Below are 18662 nucleotides of genomic sequence, written 5' to 3' on the forward strand. Positions count from 1 at the left end.
GCAACTAAATCTCCAAAACAAGACTATCCTAAAAATGTCCACAGTCAAAACACTCTCTGCATTTGGTGAGCACTTTGGCATCCTAATTTTTGGTTTGTCTCTCCATCGTCCAACTCCTTGTGCCAGTTGTTACGGCAGATGAGACCCAAGGCTGCCACGGATTTAAAGGGGCAGGGGAAAACACGGGAACTGAGGTTGGAGCAGGAGTGACTGAACTGAAAGAGTCGTTGAAAAACAGGAAACGCAATACGAGTGTGGATGAAACTATCAGAGGTTCAAGGCTACTTAAAGCTGGAATGCCATCAGTCAAAACTACTAAACCATGATGCCCTCTACTTTTCCACAGTAAAGGTTTGTAAAAGAATGTAAGGTAAAAGATTTCCCACAATTTTTCATCCGTCAGTGTTTCCAAAAAACCAATGCAGATTTAACTTGTCCAGCATGCATCAGGTCCATGTCTTTTTATTGCAACTTGCACAGTCTGACCTGGAGTAGCTCATCTGGCAAAGAGGTGTGTGAAGAATCATGGGGTCCCGAGTTTAGGACCGGCTTGCCTTCTTTTATTGTACTCAGGTCTGTATTTAGATTTCTAATACACAACAAACACATTGGAAATACTTTACCTTTAAAATACCAATTTTTCCCAAATACACACCATTTATAATGATTAGAAGAGTTCAGTTTGACGGACGATCAAGTGACCTCCCTATGAACAAACACCTTACAAGATCTGATTGTTAAAAATCTTTATTAGACCAGCCTACGATAAGGCCCCTAAGTCAAATATAGCTTGTAGTCTGTTGCACACTGGCTGTATTACTTTTAATCCTGGTTATGTAAGATAAAGATTGTTCACAAGACTCAACTCCCAGACCTCAAGTAAGAATAAATGCTCAATTTGCATTTCTGCAGTCCAAGTCCCATAATCGGTTTCCCATCTTTTTTTACTCTCTTTTTTGTTCTTTTTTTTTTTGTCAGATAATGGCTCATTGTTATTTACATATGTTTACATATTGTGTTGTGCATGCATTTCTACATCTCCAGCATGCCACTACAAAGGTTTAACTGGGCCACTGTACCATTCACATTCTAGCCATTCTGTTGCAAAGCAGATGTGATCTAAGGTCTAAGGTCAATGAATAATCATCTCAAAACTGCCTATTGCTGCACAAGATAGAGTCAAGGAAATGTGTAAAAACCAGCCGGGATAGAGCATGTACTAATTTATCTGCAAGTGATATTTTACAGTCGACTATATTTTCAAAAATCTATTTTATATCAACACGTGTACCTGTTTAAAGTAAAGTAAGAACAGATTCATTCTCAGGTGTGAGGATTTTCCTAGACAACATACTATATAAACGAAGCCAGTTAAAGAGAAGGGTGTCTTATGACTGAGCCAAATCAAAAAGAATGACATAAACCTAAACATCTGAAGTGGAAATTGCAGGGTTAAATGGAAGCACAGAGCAAACATTTCACAGAAAATGACACACCTTGTTAGTTATAATTACTATCTAAAAGACCATAGGAACATGCTGATCTCGGATGTTGTCATCTACATAAGCAATATCTACATCATAGGCTCACCTGCTATCACTTCTGCACTGTTCATCATCTCAGATGATGCATATTCTTTCTGTCTGACCGTTTCTCCCCCCTGAGCTTCTCCCCCTCCATCCACCTGCAGCTCTCTCCATCACGACATGACAGACCCGTTAATCACCGAGACCAATGGCTTGGAGCTGATCTGCCCAAATGGAGCAACACTACCCAAACTTCCCTCCGTCCACCATCAAAACCTCCCCCATGCCGTTCTCCCTCCATCTCCCCTTTCATCCGTACGCCGAGCTAGTATGTATATCCATCAGCTCAACCGAGCATCTCGACCAGCACACCGAGCCAGGCCCCGCGCGCGCACACACATACACGCGCACGCACGCGGGCATCAAGAGATGGGAGGCAGACAGCCCAGGTAAACAAACATCACACAGCCCAATGGTTCATGTAATCCTGCCTGACTTGACTGCTGCTGATGTCTCTTTAGAGAAACACACACACACACACACACACACACGCCCACACACACTGCACTGAAGAGGAGCTTGGAACTACCAGAAAACAGAACAAGTTGCGTTTACTAAAGTGGGAGGCTGGACGGATTGAGGAAGAGGGCAAGGTCAGGTCAAAGAGATGCTTGGTGATAGAGGAGAGGTGTATTTATTAAAGAAAGGAGAGGAAGAAAGCTGTGTTTAGCCTCTTGAGGCCCATGTAGTTCAGCGGGTCCAAGGTTTGATTTTATTATAACTGCTAGATATGTACAGGTAGATGTATACAAAAGGTTTCAAAGGAATATTTAACACAAAAATTACTAATGGTTACACTGAAATAACTTAAACTTGACTGTTCAAATTGATACAGTACCATACATTCACAGATAATGGATATTCAAGAAAGACATTAAGTCAGGTGTGCACTTATAAACATCCTTTACTTTGATGCCCCTAAATAAAACCCTGTGCAGTTACTAAACAGAGTCTATCAGTGCGTAATGATTCTTACCAGACTTTTACTCTTTGCGCCGAAATGATAATTTCTTGCTCTCTGTTCCATTTCCCCAAATAATTGGGTAAAATGGCTTTTGTTTGATCTGTCTACATGTTGCAAAAAGACTGGAAATCAAATTAACTGAGCTTATTTCACTGAGCACTTTTAAGTCAAGACAGAGCACTACAGATGACTTCCTTAAATTGTGACTTTTTTAACAATTTGCATGGCATTTTAATCCTGTAATTACTTGCATTTCCTGTATAACCTCTGCTTCCTCTTGGCAAGGACTCCCTTGAAAAACAGTTTTTAATGCCAATGACACTTCCCTAGTTTAATAAATGTTAAAATAAATAAATAAAAAGTTCACTTCAACTGAACCAAGAGCTAGGTGTTTAGGCAGACCAGAGTTTGCTTTTTTGGTCTGTATCAGAGTTTGATCTCACATTCACACTTCTCAAAATGAACCAGACTTTCAAGGCAAATGAATTAAGAGTTCACTTAAAGCAAACAAAACAGGGCTGGTGTGAATGCACCATTAATGGCATTCAGGTAATCATTCTTTTGAGTCAAAAGATTCACAATATTTTTGGCACAATCTTCAACCAGCAAAATACTGTTTCTAACAAATAGAACTGGGACCAGATGAACAAATGCGAGAGTAAAAGCTCCAAGATATAACAGTAATTGCTCAGAAAAAGAAGAAAATTAATTGGCTTGAAGATTAGAAAAAGCTCCAAGAAAACATTAAAAGGAGAATAAAGCTAAAGAACAAAGTAGCAAAGAAAGTTGGCAGTCAAGATGAGGGGCTTCAAAGAAAAACAACAAAACCATTAAAGCAAGACAGAAATAATGCGAGATGCCAACAGACATGATCTTTAGCTAGGCCTGGTGTTCGCTGGGAGCCGGGCAGATCAGCGTCTGGGTGGGGACAGGCTAACATCAAGGTTAGCCATGTGTGCTAATGTGGCTGACAAGCCTAGCCTCCATATGCACACACTCTAACTAATGGCAAATGCATTGAGAGCTGCCTATACACACCCCGACACACTCACAGGCGGACGGACACACCGACCGACGTGCCACCAAATGTCTTCTGCTTGAATTCACATGCAAATTTCTGTCACTCTGTGTGTATGTATGTGTGTCTGTGTGAAATGTTCAAGCACTTTGGCGGACATGATCTGCCATTAGCATCAAGGCAGATTTCAATAATTCTGGAAAAATACACGCAGTCCTGTAATTTTCCCCCTCTCTCATTTCCCGCTGACGTGTGTGTGTGTCAGTGTGTGTGTGTGTGCGGGGGGGGCAAGAGAATGGCACGCTTTGAGAAAGACGGAGATGGTGGGGGTCAAATGGAGACGCAGAAACGGAGAGAGAGTGATAAGGGGAGGAGAGGAAAGGCGAGAACAGACGAGGGAACATTTCGCCTGTCACCCAATGCAAAATGCAGAGAAGCACAAACTGATGGTAATTGGGTCTTCAGTGGGCTGAAGGAAACCCACCGTAGAATTCAGAAAATGGCCGGCTAATATGGTAACCGAGAGAGATTGTGACAGATTTGGTGGCACACACACACACACACTCACACACAGAAGCTTGAAAAAAAATCACATACTTTCCAAGCAGAGCACAATTTGGTTGTACAAGAAAAAAAAAAAAGAGAAAATGAAATGACAATGAGCCAGACTAGTTTGTTAATACACAGAATGACTTATGGAAGGAACTGATTTCTTCCAGCTAAAATGCTAATGAGTCAGTTGAAGGTGGTAATATTAGAACTTTTGTCTTTGCCACACAAAAAATTAATTTAGTAATAAATGACTGAAGCAGACAGCGAAGTGACTCATTTCCACACAGTGTGAAAATGAGCTATTGTGTCATTTTACAATGCACAGAAAAGGGAAAGATCGGTTCACTGAACGAGTTTGCGTTATGTGTGTGGCTGGGTCCATGTGGCTCCGGTGTAAAAACATTGAAGCGGTCAGCTAATCCAGAAAATTGCTAATTAATCTCACGCCATTTACTTGTCATTTCAGATGCAGCGAGAAATTAACTGGTGACTGGAATCAAACGATTTTCAGGTGATCGACACTTATTGGTAAAATCTGCTCCAGATCAGCAAACCCACCTAAGAGCTACCAGGACTCACACACTGAAATCTTCAATGTGAACACTGTTAGTGGGTAAAGGAGATTAAAATATAGCTATTTTCAGAATTAGTTATGGTGAAATGTGTCATGTTCCCTGTCAGTCATACACACTGGGTCCCCCGAGTGTTATGGTAGCTCTAAAGACAATCTTAAGGGATATTCTTGTTGTGTGTTGGGTGTTAAGAGTGAACTGGTCTGCTTGGAAGGACATCAAGACCGGTCAGACCTCAAATCGAGGATATTCAACATGTTGGACTGCTTTGGTCCGATATAGCAGCGTGTGGTGTTCACCGAGGACAAACGGGAACGCAGCCTACCAAGTGTGACTGTGACATGTAGACAAATCAGAAAGCGAGATGACGGAAACACAGAGAAAACAAAAACAAACAAGTTAAATAATCTGCCAATGGAACTACTATTTTTTCATCAATATTAAGGAATTATTTACTTAATACTAGTCTCTTCATCTTGCTAAAAAGTTACTTCTAAGTCAGTTTTATCTAATTTCAAGTGTACTAAGATATTTCCACTAGAAACTGGACCAAAAACACTTGGTAAGAGTTTGTGTTTTTGCAGTGCAGTTAAAAAGGTCAATTACTCCATAACGTGTAGATAAATATACAATGTCTCTACTGTACTGCTTTGTATTTTCTCTTATGGCATAAGGATGCTTTATTCATCTTAAGTTCTCCTTTCAGGAATTGCATTTTGAAGGAAAAACACATCAGATATTGATTCTGACAACTTACCCTCAACTTTGTCATTCAAAGAGAGCGTCTTGATCAGTGCCATGTACTTAATGGGATCCAATGTGACTAATGAGTCCTTTCGACTTCTAAAAGCAGAGAGAGAGAGAGAGAGAGAGAGAGACAAACATGATTAATGTGTTCTCCTAACAGTAATGCAGCTCATCTGCTGCATGCTGTCAGGGTTCAGTCAGACTGGAGGGCAGGTGATGAAAGAGGAGGCGGAGGAGGAAACAAGGGGAGAGTTTCCTGTGTTTCAGCTCGCCAACAGAGCGGCTGGACCCTGCATTAATGTCTCCCCTAATACCACTCAAGTTAAACTTTAATGGCCCACCACCGGCCGCAGCGGAGTGTGTGTGTGTGTCGGTGTGTGCGCGTGTCTCCTGCTGCACTCACAACTCCCTCTTCAGGTTGAGCGCCTCCTCCGCGTTGTTATGACGGCAGCACAGGCCGATGAGGGTGGCGTACGCCCCGACGGACATGTCGTCTTCGTGCTGCTGCTTCAGCTCAAGGGCGCGCTGCAGGTTCTGAGGAGACAACGGGACACTCAGAAATACCGAGCGTGGAGTCAAAAACGAATGAAATGGGAAGGGTTAAGGGAAGCGTACCTCTTCAGCGCTCAGAGCATGGATGGTCTGTTTAAGAATGGAGCTCAGTGGTTTGTTCTCCGCTTTGAGTTCAGCCAGTTTGCGTTCAAGAGCCAAAACTTTGTTCTCCTCTCCCTGAAGAAGACAAAATGTCCATCACACACACAAAACCGACATGCAGCCTCGCAATTACGTGACCTTGTAGTAATATGGTTGCTGTCAGAAGTTTAAAATGAATTTTAAAAAAATTATGAAGAAAAATTTAAACACAAATTAAACATTTTAATAATAATTAAATAAATACAAAATATTTGAACAATAATAATAAAAAAAAAATCAAAGAAATTTAAATCATGAGAATGAATGCTATACCAATTTGGAACTTTTTATGATTTATTTGAACGCTTTTCTCCAGTCGGTCAATTACACAACAGCTGAAGTGAATAAATACAAGAATTGGGCAAACATATTTAAAGTTAGAGTGGATTTTCTCTGACCTTCATGCACTCAAAACTATGGCTGCAGTCTGAAATCTATTTACACTGGAGCTTTTAAATTCTCCTATGTAATAATTACGGATTACAGATCATAGATTCGCTTTAAATAAAACAGATTTGCTTGACAGTAATCATGGGAAAGTCTCAGTAACTTGGCGAAAATAAAATATTTCCAAACACCAAAAGCAGCATTTGGAATAGATGAAGCAGGCTAACATTAGGCTCTTTCACTGGACACACCAGACAAGTTCACTCCTCCACTCTTAATATTCAGATTATTCTCAAATAATCCAACATATGTAAAGCATTAAAGAGGAAAATTATGCTCCTCTGTCATCCTTTAAACATTTTTACTTACGGTGGCCCAAGAGGCTGACCCAGAGTCTCTTTCCTTTGAACAAACCAAAGCATGCACATCCTGCAAAACACAGTAAGCATCAAATGTTTAGGTTTCTACAACCGTGATGGAACAACTTCACAAAGTCAACTTTAGAAACTGAAGTGATGTGGCTGCTACATGTTCAGGTTGGCTACTTCATTATAGTACATATCAATTTTCAAGGATTAGCTGATGGTTTTTGGTTTGTACATCGAGGATAATAAAATCAAATCTGAATTATGTAAAAAAAAAAGAAAATCATTTTGCACCTCTTCTACTAGTTTCTCCAAGTTTCTTTTACATAAAGGGGAAAAGATGAGACATGGCAAAGAATAAAATCTTTACACAGAAAATAAGCACAAATATTTATTTGTGACCAGAAATAGAACGGACGTCCTAATCTGTACCTTAATTAGCTCGGGGCAGTGGTAAGCCTCCAGGAGGTTTTTGATCCCTCGATAGATGTTGAGAGAAATTGTAACATTCTGCAAAAAAGAAATAGAAAGAAATTCAAATGTCAAGATCACAAAAACAGCAAGATGTGCATGAAAAGCAAAGAGTTTCAACATCTAGATACAATTTTTCTTCATTTAGGGGAAAATTGAAACATTAAGTCAAACCTAAGGGGAAACTACAAATTTGTATCTTGCTGTAAAAGCTTGGTTGGTGCATCTCTAATCTAAATGTCTAAATATCTTGACCCTATGAGGTTAATCGGGTTGCCTGTAGCAGTATTTGCCTGTCAGAGACTTAACCACAGGTAATTTGGGATTCATAAACATCTGAACAAATATTTTTAGTTTGTACCTGAGCATGCAGCTGATTGAAGTAACTCCTCAGTTTGTCTTCCTGCGCATGGACCTGCCCCCCTGACATGCTGTCTATCAGATTGTAGAGGAAGTACGACGTGGTCTCTGCATACACACATACACAAACACACACTGAGCGCAGTCGTCTTGGGAAATAAATTTCATTTGCCACTGTGTCAGTCACGGTGTCCATTTGTGCATTCATACTATTTTTCTGTAACCTCTGCAGAGTGTGAGGTTGTGTCATTTCTGCTGACAGAAGCTGCTTTGGGTCTGCAGTTTGAGTGAACGTACGGCGGCTCGCTGTGACAGCTTCCTCCTACTGCCACGCTTATGCACACACGCAGATGTAGTCTAACTGGAAGTGACACGGATAACAGTCTCCATCGCTCCCACCAGCGCACACACGCCAGCTTCTGCACTGGAGACTCCCCCGACTCACACCCCCATACACACACAGTCTCTGTGCTGCATCAGCAGTAAGGCTCTATTTCCCCAGGTAGCAAGTCCTTCACCGACATGCTGACGAACACACACACACACACACCCCATAACGTATAGAGGCTCCACGATGAGAAGCTGGTCAAACATGAGCTCATCGCCATGGAGACTGGACATAAACACGGATTTCATTACCAATGATATGCAGAAGGCAGTTTGTGCAACTGATACGACGCAGATAAAGCCCACAATGGAGCCTCCTGTTGTGTTTAAAACCTATACAAAACTAACAAAAATTATATGATGAAAGAATCATATGAGAATTATATGATAAAAGAATTACAAAACTCAGAACATATATGAGCTACAAGCGAGAGTGAAGTCTGCATGGATTTGTTTTCTTACCAGACGGGTTGGAGTTTCCAGCGGAGAAGCGCTCATCTTTATACAGCAGCTCAGTAATCTGGGAAAAGAGTAGAAAGTATGCATATACCTTGACGTATTTTCACATTTTGTCACTATACAACCACAAACTTCAATGGATTTCATATATAAATTGGTTTTAAAAACTCAATTTTATCACATATTGCATTTTCTTTCAACATCCTTAAAAAAAGTTGAATAAAATGTAAATCTATACATTCTTACCCTCATACAGGACTCAACCAATTACTGTTTAACTATGTTTTTAACTATTTTTTAACTTAGGTTTCATGCCACAGCATGATGCAGCTACCACCATGTTTCACTGCATGTTGGCTGTGCAATGTGTTTTTATACTGAAATTATACACAGGTTTACTATTTACAAAGTACCAAATGTTTAGAGTCAAATGGATTTTACACATAGTCAAGGGAGCTGTAAAGTCAATCTTACACATACTTTAGCAAAAAGAAATAAAAATAAAAATTTTCACTGCTTATTCAGTGAATCGCCTCTCTCGTGTTGTAATGTGTATTGAGATTTCATTACATTTGCTTTTGCAAATAAGTTGAATCTCAAATTTAAAGAAGGTATTTAAAAAAACAACTACTTTTATAAAGCAAGCATTATTCATAAATTATTGACAAAGCATCAAAAATACATTACAAACACAACCACCTTTTCAGTTTGTTTTTTTTTGGTATAGTCAAACGTTGACATGCATAAGTCGTACCTTGACCATGGAGTCCACATCAGAGAACCTGCAGGGGGCAGTAGAGGACAATAAATGAACACCAGCTGCAGCTTAAACTCAGGGAGTATATATGCAATTTGGTCATTGAGGTCAAAAACACAAGAAGAACTTCATCTACTGGAATGAGAGATGTACTAATGACAATATAAAGACATTTAAATATCATCTGCTCTTTATATGAGATTCATGTAAAAACATTTAAAGTTGAGGAAAATCTATAATTTTACAATTACGACTCGAAGGTGAAAGATAAAGGTAATTTTATTTATATAGCACATTTTCAGCAACAAGGCAATACAAAGTGCTTGCTTTGTAATAACATCCTCCAACTTTCTGTCTTTTTTTTTTAAAAAACACAACACTTCTCAGGAGCGATGGGATTATTTCACCACTGCTAGTGAACTGACAGCACATCACAGAATACGTGAAGAAGGAGCGACACGGTTTCCAGTTCGACACCCTCCGTCCCGCAGTACAACAGACGGCGTACAAAAGTCTGGCACACCACAAAAGACACAAAGTCACACATGAGCACCCGCGCGTGCACACACACTACGGGCTAAATGTTGACTATGTGCAACATCTCCAGCGTTGTCAGCGAGATGTTGGAAAAGGAGGAGCGAGAGGGAGATGAGAGGAGAAAAAAAGAGGTCTTTAATGATTAAATTATCCCCTGACCTTGTCTTTGACAGGGCAGGTCCCGCACAGCGATGACACAGCGCTCGCAAACACACACACACACACGCCGACACCAAGTGACAAGCCCAATTATGACCCTGTCAGGCAACCTAACCATCACAGGAGGGTGTGTGTGTGTGTGTGTGTGTCTGTGTATGTGAGAGCAAAGCGAATAGAGATGGGAGGAAAAGGACTGATTTAGAAAGAAAATAACAAATACTAATAATTAGTGATGACTTAGAATATCTTTTCAGAGTCGAGTGCTGAACAGACATCCCAGAGATCACACATCAAGAGCTACTGAGATGATTAATAATCCGCTGCACAAAGACAGAAAAAAAAAAAACACGGAACCGAACTTCATGGCTTAAATGCAAAAACGCTGTGTGTGTGGAGGGAAACATAACGGTGAACTCTCCGTACCCAGAACAAAATGAAAAAGGTAGTGGCAGCATCATGATGCAGGGAAGTTGGCGGAAAGTGGGATGGAGTCCAGAGCCAAGTGCTTTTCAGAAATTCTACCAAAACCGGAAACATTTTGTTGATCCAATTTTGAGCTAATAATTGGTGGAGAATAAGAACCTTTCTAGTCAATCCATTCAGGCTCTCTCAACCACTAATATTTATTGGGTGATTATGGGGGCAAAAATAAATTACAACCCAGTTGCTTCATTGCCAGAGCAGCAAATGTATTCAGTGATTTCTATAAAAACCATAAACGAGATGGTTTTATAAATGAGATCTCCATGAGTTTTTCACTTTCTTGTTAAGGTTACAAACAAACAAAACTTTCTTGTTGAAATAGATAAAAGTTCTGAATTCATTTTGTTTCTATTAGCTGGATAGATTACTCACTGTAATCTACTCAGTGATTACAGTGGCTTTATGTTTGCAAAAAACTAAAGCAGGAAGCCATTACCACTGTTAATTAATCGTATGCCAAAATAAAATGAAATTGATCATTTCCATTCTGATCATTAACCTTTTTTGAGGGGTAATTTTATTTACAAAGGCTTATAATCTATTTTATTTATGGTTTTGATTGTGTGTGTGTGTTTTTTTTACATATTATTTATTGTTTTTTATGTTGGATATTTAAAATATTTTCCAGTTAAAGTGTGAAGTGATCTTCAAAAAAAACAAAGTTTCTCTGTCTTTGAGGCATTACTATGCCATTATCAAGATATTACTTGAAAATGGCTTCTAAACAACAACATTATAATTTATCATAATAATTTATGGGACAAATTATCATCCAGCAAGGTTTGTTATCATCACAGGCCCGGACACTATTGAGTTTTTATTTATCAGAATGAAAATTGAAGACAAAACCCTTTTGCTAGGCACTGCACATAAAGAACTTGGACAGGCTGAACCAAGAGCATAAAGTTAAGCCTAAGTAATCGAATTTTTGCTCAGTGAAAGAAAATAACTTCAGTCCCCGCAGGGAAGTCAGCACTTTACTCCTCGGTTCACTTCCAGCGTCGCTCGGGGGCCCGAGTGTTTTTGTGCAGCCGTGTAGTGCTAAACTGTAAATATTCATAAACACCCCTTCAACGAATGCCTGCGAGTCAGACGCTGGTCCTAAGGCTCAGCCCTGGTGTGTCGGAGAGAGTGAGGAAAAAACGCAACCAGCGCAGAAGTCGGAGGGGGCAATAGTGGTGGGCATCTGCTCATTTGCATATCTCCCACGGTGCTTTGGGGCGAACGCATGAGGGGCGAGGGCCTCCATATGTATGAGGCACCCGCGTAAGTCTGCGTGATGCAGCGTTTCTCCCTGCAGCTGCCCGGGCGCACAAACGTCGGTGGATGGTGCGATGGGCCACACATGTCACGTTCACACACACACACACACACTCGCAGCATATGCTGCAGTGACCTCCATAGCAAAACCCCAGGCTGGGGCTCCAAGGGGCCAAATATGTAAAAAATGCAGAATGTAAAGTGATGCAGAAAATGGGAAGACAAACAGAGGAAGGGGCTAATTGACTCACTTTCTGAAGCCAGAGATGAGGCTACCGCGGAAAAAACCGAGGTCCAGAGGTGGGAAAGAGGGATCCGATACTGAGGTGGAGAAAGGAAACGAAGAAATGTTAAAGAAAAACAGCAGATCTGAGAAGACAGAGAGTCTGACTGTCAATTTATGTCATCAGGCAACAGTCTGATCATTTAAAATCTACCATCAAGCCTAATTTAAGGAAATTAGGTGGTGTTTTTGGCCAGTCTGTGTCAATGAAACATTTCATTTGAGACATATTTCCAAAACAAAGGAAGCTGGATTCAAAACAGGAGCTTGAGGTTCTGAATTACTGGAAAGAGGTTAAAAAAAGTAAAGCAACGCGTTTTTTCAAAACCCATTGCTCTTGATTTTAAAATAAAGTATCCGGGATAAAATTTCTACAACTTAAAGGAATTGGTAAATATCTGTGGAATGTTCTTTTGGCATCAAAAACGAAAATAATAATGGGAGGAATGAACCGACTGCTAAGGAATGAAATGAGGTTGTCATGGGTTTTTACAGAATGGTAGAAAATTACATTTTCTGTGACATTTTTGTTACAGTACTGTGAGAAGCATGCCAGAAAATGAGTGCCTAACAATTTTCTGATTATTTTTCACTGGAAAATCATGCACATTTTAAAAGGGAAACAAATTTATTTATTTATTTGCTCTGTCAATTTCCATTTTTTTCCATTTATTTAGAACAGAACGTATTCTAGCGATTGTCTCTTTGTTTCCACAGAAAAATACTTTTAATTATTATTCGTACTTTTCTCATTTGACAAAGAAGCTCTTACTCACTTTACTCAAAACTTTTAACTAGAATGAATCAGTCCTGAATGGATCTGCACAGGTTGACAGTTCAATTTTAAATCTTAACTATAACTTTCAGTTCCTTCATAAATGAATTGTGAATAATTATTCACAATTCTTATAATTACCCTGTCCCTCTCTCTTTATGTTGTTGTGGAGATTCATTTAAAAAGTAGTTGAACACATTCAATTTATAAATTATTTTTTTCTCAAGATTTTTATACATGTTTTTTATTATCTCTTTAATTTGCTTTTGTCTTTTCATTTGTATTTTTAGTTTCTCTATGCTTATAAGTCACTTTTTTCTGTAAAAGGTGCTATAAAACACAATTTACCATAATGAGGCAGGTCGCAGGGATTAAACTGAGACACATACGTTGCAGTGAGGCTAAAAGATGAAAGACAGAAAACAGGAGCAGCTATCCATAATTTAGGAGCCCTTCATATCTCGCTCCTCTGCTGAACGGACCTCTCCTCGCTCTTGCTCTTTACAAATTCACACAGACTAATCCCTTAAAAGGCCTGATGAGCACAGAGGTGTTGGAGGGCAAATGTGAATGTGTGTGTGCCAATCAGCCTGTAGGCAAAGCTGCAACTTCTATGATGACGAATGCTCAAGATGGTGCAGAGATTCTTCAGACTTTATTAAAAACTCCATTAGAGTCAATGTGTGTCGACTTACTTAAGGTATAAACTTTAGCCAGGTTGCTAGCAGCCAGTGTCCGAATCTCTGCGCACACAAAGGCCTCGGAGTCCACAGAGACGCCCGAATCCTGAACAGACAACAGCGTTTTTTGTTTTATTTTGTGTGTCACTAAAAACCTTTCGTCGAGCATCGGAGATCGTATCGAGACTTTATCGATCACCTGGAGGGTTTTAAGTGCGGCCTCCAAGCTGGGGAACACGGGGAGGATGTAGGTGGTTAATGTCTCCAGGTCGGGGGAGACACCGAGTCTGATCATGCCTTTCACCACCTCCACCACACCTACAACCAACAAAAACACAGAAAAATTTACATTTTATAATCTTCAAGAAGAATTGAATCATGAAAAATTCGAAGACAGAAAACATCACAGACTCCCAAAATCTGTTTAATGTTAAAAGTTTTAACATAACTCTGCTTGAAAGTTATCTTAAAACTTTTGTTTCAACATATAGAGTAATCCTGACACAGAGCGTCTGTGCTTTTTTTTGAGTCAGGCTCTGGTTCTGCTGGAGGTTTCTTCCTGTTAAAGGAGAGTGTTTCCTCTCCACTGTCGCTACATGCATGCTCAGTATGACGGATTGTTACAACGAAAACACAAAACTCGATGCAAACGCCTGGGTCATGTAGTGGGAGCTAAACAACACCTGCCCATCACCCTGTGTACTTTAGCACTACACCCAAATAGGGCGAGTGTTTTTTTGTTTAAGTTTGCCTTAAAATCTGAGGTGGGTAAATATATAATTTGCCGTAACAAAAAGTGCTTTCAATCATAATAATGACAAACTATATCTACGGATGTGGTTGGGATTTTTACTCTTTCCTCTAGCATAGTTTCTTATTATTATATATTTATTTATTTAATATACGTAAATTAAAAAAACAAAACATGACTGCATGTAAATATAGTGTGCAAATTAATTGTAGCTGGTGTTCTGGAGTAGGTATTTGCTATAGATTTTTAATTTTAATAGCAGTGTTTGTGTTGCAGCGGTCTGATTTTATATTGTGGCAGATGCACTGTCACAAACAACAATAAACTTTTAAATACTTTTTGTCATCACTCATCTTCGCAAGAATGTTGTGATGACATTTTAAACCTATATCAACAATCCCTAATCAAATTACCAAATAGTTTTTAAATAATACACCAAGGATAATCAATATGATACAGTATATTATTTAATCAGCCATACCAATGAATAATTTTTACTTTTCCGTTTAAAAAAAATTAAGCTGCATTATTTTGTAGGTTTTAATCTGAAATCTTTAATCTTCTCTGTACAAAACTGGTGTTTTCACTCGAGATTGTCATACAGTAAGAATTTACTGGCCCGCTTCTGCTTTAAAAAAAAAATTAAAAATTAAAAAACTTAACTTCATGCATGTTCACCTAAAGCGACTCTTGCATGTCTTACAGTCAAATACTGCACACACACTTTTCTCCACTCACTCTCACGTTCCAGCCTGCAGCTGTGGACATACTCCACACCCTTGACCGTTATAATGCTAATGGCTCTGTTGCCCTCCAAAACCAGGCTGCTTGGTAAACATATGTGGGCATAGACACACACTTGGCCTCAAATGGACTCTTGCACCCTGCTCTCCAGCAGAACCCTGAGGTCCTGCCCCAGGAAAGTTGGCCAAAGCCACCGCATGCATATGGAAAAGCTGCTCAACACTCTGCGTCGTGTCTCGGAGCGTGCCCCGTAAAAGGCAGAGGCCTAAGAGAGCCAGGACAAGTGACCTAGTGTTATGCAACGTTATCAATATTACTAATACCTCTTCATGTGCAGAAAACTATCCTTAAGTGCTTCCTTTAGTTCACACAAGCTTATGTTGTATATATAGAGATAGAGAGATGCTTGTGTTTGTGTGTTCACCTGTCAGGCTCTTTGCATCAATAAAAGATGAGTTCTGGGCTTTTATATGCCATTAAAACCTGCGGCTGGCCTGCATTATCCCAGGTAGAGGTACCTGAGCCTCTTCATCCATTCAGACTTCTCTTCCCTTCATATCGCTCATTCATCCACTTCTCCCAGTATCCATCTAGCCATCTTTCAAAAAAAAGTAAACAAACAATTTTCCCCTTTCTTCTCAATGGAGTATCCCCATCCACTCTGCCATCCATCGCTTCATTCTTACCCCTCTCATCGCTTCCATCCGTCCTTTTTTGTGAACGGAGAGAGGGAGCACCTGCCATCTTCCTGAATAATCCATAATCAATTTCACGCTGAGCCAAACAGACAGAAAAACAAGTGAATGGAGAGCAGGAGATTTAAATGCGGAAGCCGGACGTTCCTCATGTGCTTCTCATCTTCCAGACATGAGCTTCCATGATCATCAGCACTTTTTCATTCACGCAATGAGAGCTTGTGGAGTTGTTTCTTTTTTTTGCTCATCAAAGAAGCTTTTAACCTTTTGAACCCAAGTGTTTCTTTGCTCGGCTTTGAATCCCAGCATCTAAAGATTTAGAGGACATCTCTAATATTCTTCAAGATGAGTCATGTTACTTTTTATTTGGTAAAAATAAAAAGTAACATTTTTTATTTTCTTCCCCCCTTTCTTTGGGGAAGAAATGGGACCCACGATCAATTTCCAAACTATCCACAGCAATAAATGTGTACAATATCTGGATTATGGAAAAAATCTGTAGTCAAACTTTAGTTGTAGGAACTGCACCTTCATTTTACGGAAAGTTAACTACCCAATAAACTCCTTCCCAGGTGTATACAGAAGTAATTTGAAATTAAAGAAACTATGAATTAAGAAAGAAAGATTTGTTTTAAAAAAACTAAAAGTTAGGACAAATATTAAACTGTGGTTCAGTTACAGGGATTCCCGTGTGGAATAATTCTTGTGAAGAGTGAAAACTGTTTTTCACTGTTAAATGAAAAAAAGTTTAAAAATAATTTGATAAACAAGTGCAGTAAGGTTTGATTATGATTGTTTTTTTCCTTCAGTTTGTCTAGAGACTTCTTGGAGATGTGTTTCAGAAAAACATGCAGAAAGGACCCTGCTGATTGTTGGTGACAAAATAACTAAATAATCATTTCTGCTATTTTCTGAATCAGTGAGGTGTTTAAATATGACGGAAAAGCAGCTTTGTGCTGGAAAGGATGTGGTCTATGCAGGCTGCGACGGAGCGAGAGAAAGCATAACTTCAAAAGAAAGGTTCAATGTATTTCAGAAGAAAAATAAAAGCCATTTACTCATCTTTGTGAACTTTTAACCTCTGTCCAAGAAGGAACATGAGGGATCTGTTGTCACCATTACATCAAATGCTCTCTCCTTTATTTAAAAAACCACTATTGTTTCCTCTGCTATCTGAGAAATTTACAAACCGATTTTGGCACGAAGAAGAGCTGTGAAGACCAGAGACATCTCCAGAAAGACGTGACGTTCTATCCGGGCAAGAAGTATCAAAGTAGTGAGTTAAGCATGGCAGTGGTCACAAGATATCACCATCAGCCTCGTGTCTCCAGGTTAACTGTCAGAGATGGGGAAGTGAGGACACACGAGAGGGAGGAGAAGAAGAGCGGAGTGAACCGGTGGCTGTCATCTCGTCCCGTCCTTGGACATGAGTACCTGTCACTTCCCCTTTCCTTTCTCCTCCAACACCATCTGTCCGGCCCATTTCTCTTCGCCTATGATTTACTCAAGGTAGACTTTGTTGCTAGAAGGCAAAAGCAGTTTGTGGAAAATAAAAAGAAAGAAAAAAAAAAAAAACAAAAGAGGAGAATTGACTTCCACAATAGGTGATTTGCGATGAAAAGTGTGAAGAATGTTCAGGAAGAGCTCAGGTAAAGCAACTTGATGCTATTTTGTTACAAGGTTTTCACCAGGAAGGAAAACAGACAAAACGAGGACTTTACCCAAAACATGCAAGGTGAGAGAGAGACCTTCTCTCCCTCTCTTTCACTGGCCCTGCTGTGTCACAACTTATAAGACAACATTGTGTCACAAGGACTGACAAGCAGTGACTAGCTGGCGGCAGGTGGCGAGAACGGCCGAGCATATGCTTTCGCTAAACCCACCAAATCCACACCTCTTCAACATGTGAGGGGATTTTTTTCTCCCTCTTCCTCCCCCGCAAGATCCCCTCCCATTCCTCAGCTCAGGCCTCTCTGCCCGCTAGTGACACCTGTGGACAAAAAGTGACACGACGCTTAATATTTCATGGGCCATGCACAGTGGGGCGCGTAATCCAAAGTGAATTCCCTCAGAGCGCTCGCATTTACATGAAATCAAGTCACTCTGCATCAGTCACATCACCTGCACTGCCCTCCGAAAGTCATATCCACCCCCTCACACACACACACACACACACGCACGCACGCGCCTCATGCAACCAATGAATGTGCGGGAGAAGAAGAAGGGGGAGAGATGCTGCATGATTCATGAGGATTAAGGCAAACACTGTCGGAAACAAGCAAGTGTGAGCGAGGGAGAAGTTTCTCCACTTTCCTTTCTTTCTTCCTTCCTCCTTTCCGAATGGCGATACGTAAATGGATGCTGTCCGACTGTGCGGTCGGAGCTTAAGACTGTCGAGTTGCACGCGTTCGCACAGAGATGTCTCACCAGTCGGACTGGGAATAAGTCTCGACCACACGGAAGATTCAATTTGCCGCGGCGCAACACCGGCCTCGCCGGTTTTCGCCTGCCCTGCCAGCTCCAATGCCATCAACTGGCCGGCGAAATAGAGAGGAAAGAAAGTAAGAAAGAAAAAAAATCCATCACTTATTAATTGCTTCAAAAAAGACCAAAGAGAGCTCTGCAAACACGTAGCACTTAAAAACCAAACTGCTGCCGAGCGCAGTCGACAAAACGCGCCAGCTAATGAGTTGTGAGTCCTGACAAGTCTCGAGATGCCCGCTATCTGTGAACGAGATGATTTCTCATACCGGCCCAATTTCAGAAACGGCGCAATGTGGAGGACTTCTTAACGTAGGTGGTTCTGAGAAACATAAATTGTTGCATATTTTAATAAATTATTTTCATTTTGGTTTGGACTGTCAATTAGAGTCAATGAAACCTCACTCATGTCTGTTCATGTTAACATTAAAAAGCAAAAACAATTCTTTATTGTTTTTAGCAGATTTATGTTCAATAAACAGGAATAAAATGTCTA

At 40.1% G+C, this 18662-nt stretch overlaps 1 protein-coding gene across 1 annotated transcript in view; it reads right to left on the reverse strand.

The window, feature by feature from the left end:
- The window catches only part of lrpprc (leucine-rich pentatricopeptide repeat containing), a 67050-nt gene that overhangs the window by 40814 nt on the left and 7574 nt on the right, over positions 1-18662 (reverse strand). The window contains exons 12-22 of the mRNA XM_032553752.1: positions 13695-13813; positions 13511-13601; positions 12009-12078; positions 9316-9343; positions 8565-8622; positions 7717-7823; positions 7317-7394; positions 6889-6948; positions 6055-6168; positions 5843-5973; positions 5450-5535 (exon numbers count right to left, since the gene is read on the reverse strand). Coding sequence (XP_032409643.1) covers positions 5450-5535; positions 5843-5973; positions 6055-6168; positions 6889-6948; positions 7317-7394; positions 7717-7823; positions 8565-8622; positions 9316-9343; positions 12009-12078; positions 13511-13601; positions 13695-13813 — 942 coding nt within the window. The remainder of the gene's footprint in view (positions 1-5449; positions 5536-5842; positions 5974-6054; positions 6169-6888; positions 6949-7316; positions 7395-7716; positions 7824-8564; positions 8623-9315; positions 9344-12008; positions 12079-13510; positions 13602-13694; positions 13814-18662) is intronic.

The sequence above is a fragment of the Xiphophorus hellerii genome, chromosome 22 (assembly GCF_003331165.1).
Source record: "Xiphophorus hellerii strain 12219 chromosome 22, Xiphophorus_hellerii-4.1, whole genome shotgun sequence".
Taxonomy (NCBI): Eukaryota; Metazoa; Chordata; class Actinopteri; order Cyprinodontiformes; family Poeciliidae; genus Xiphophorus; species Xiphophorus hellerii.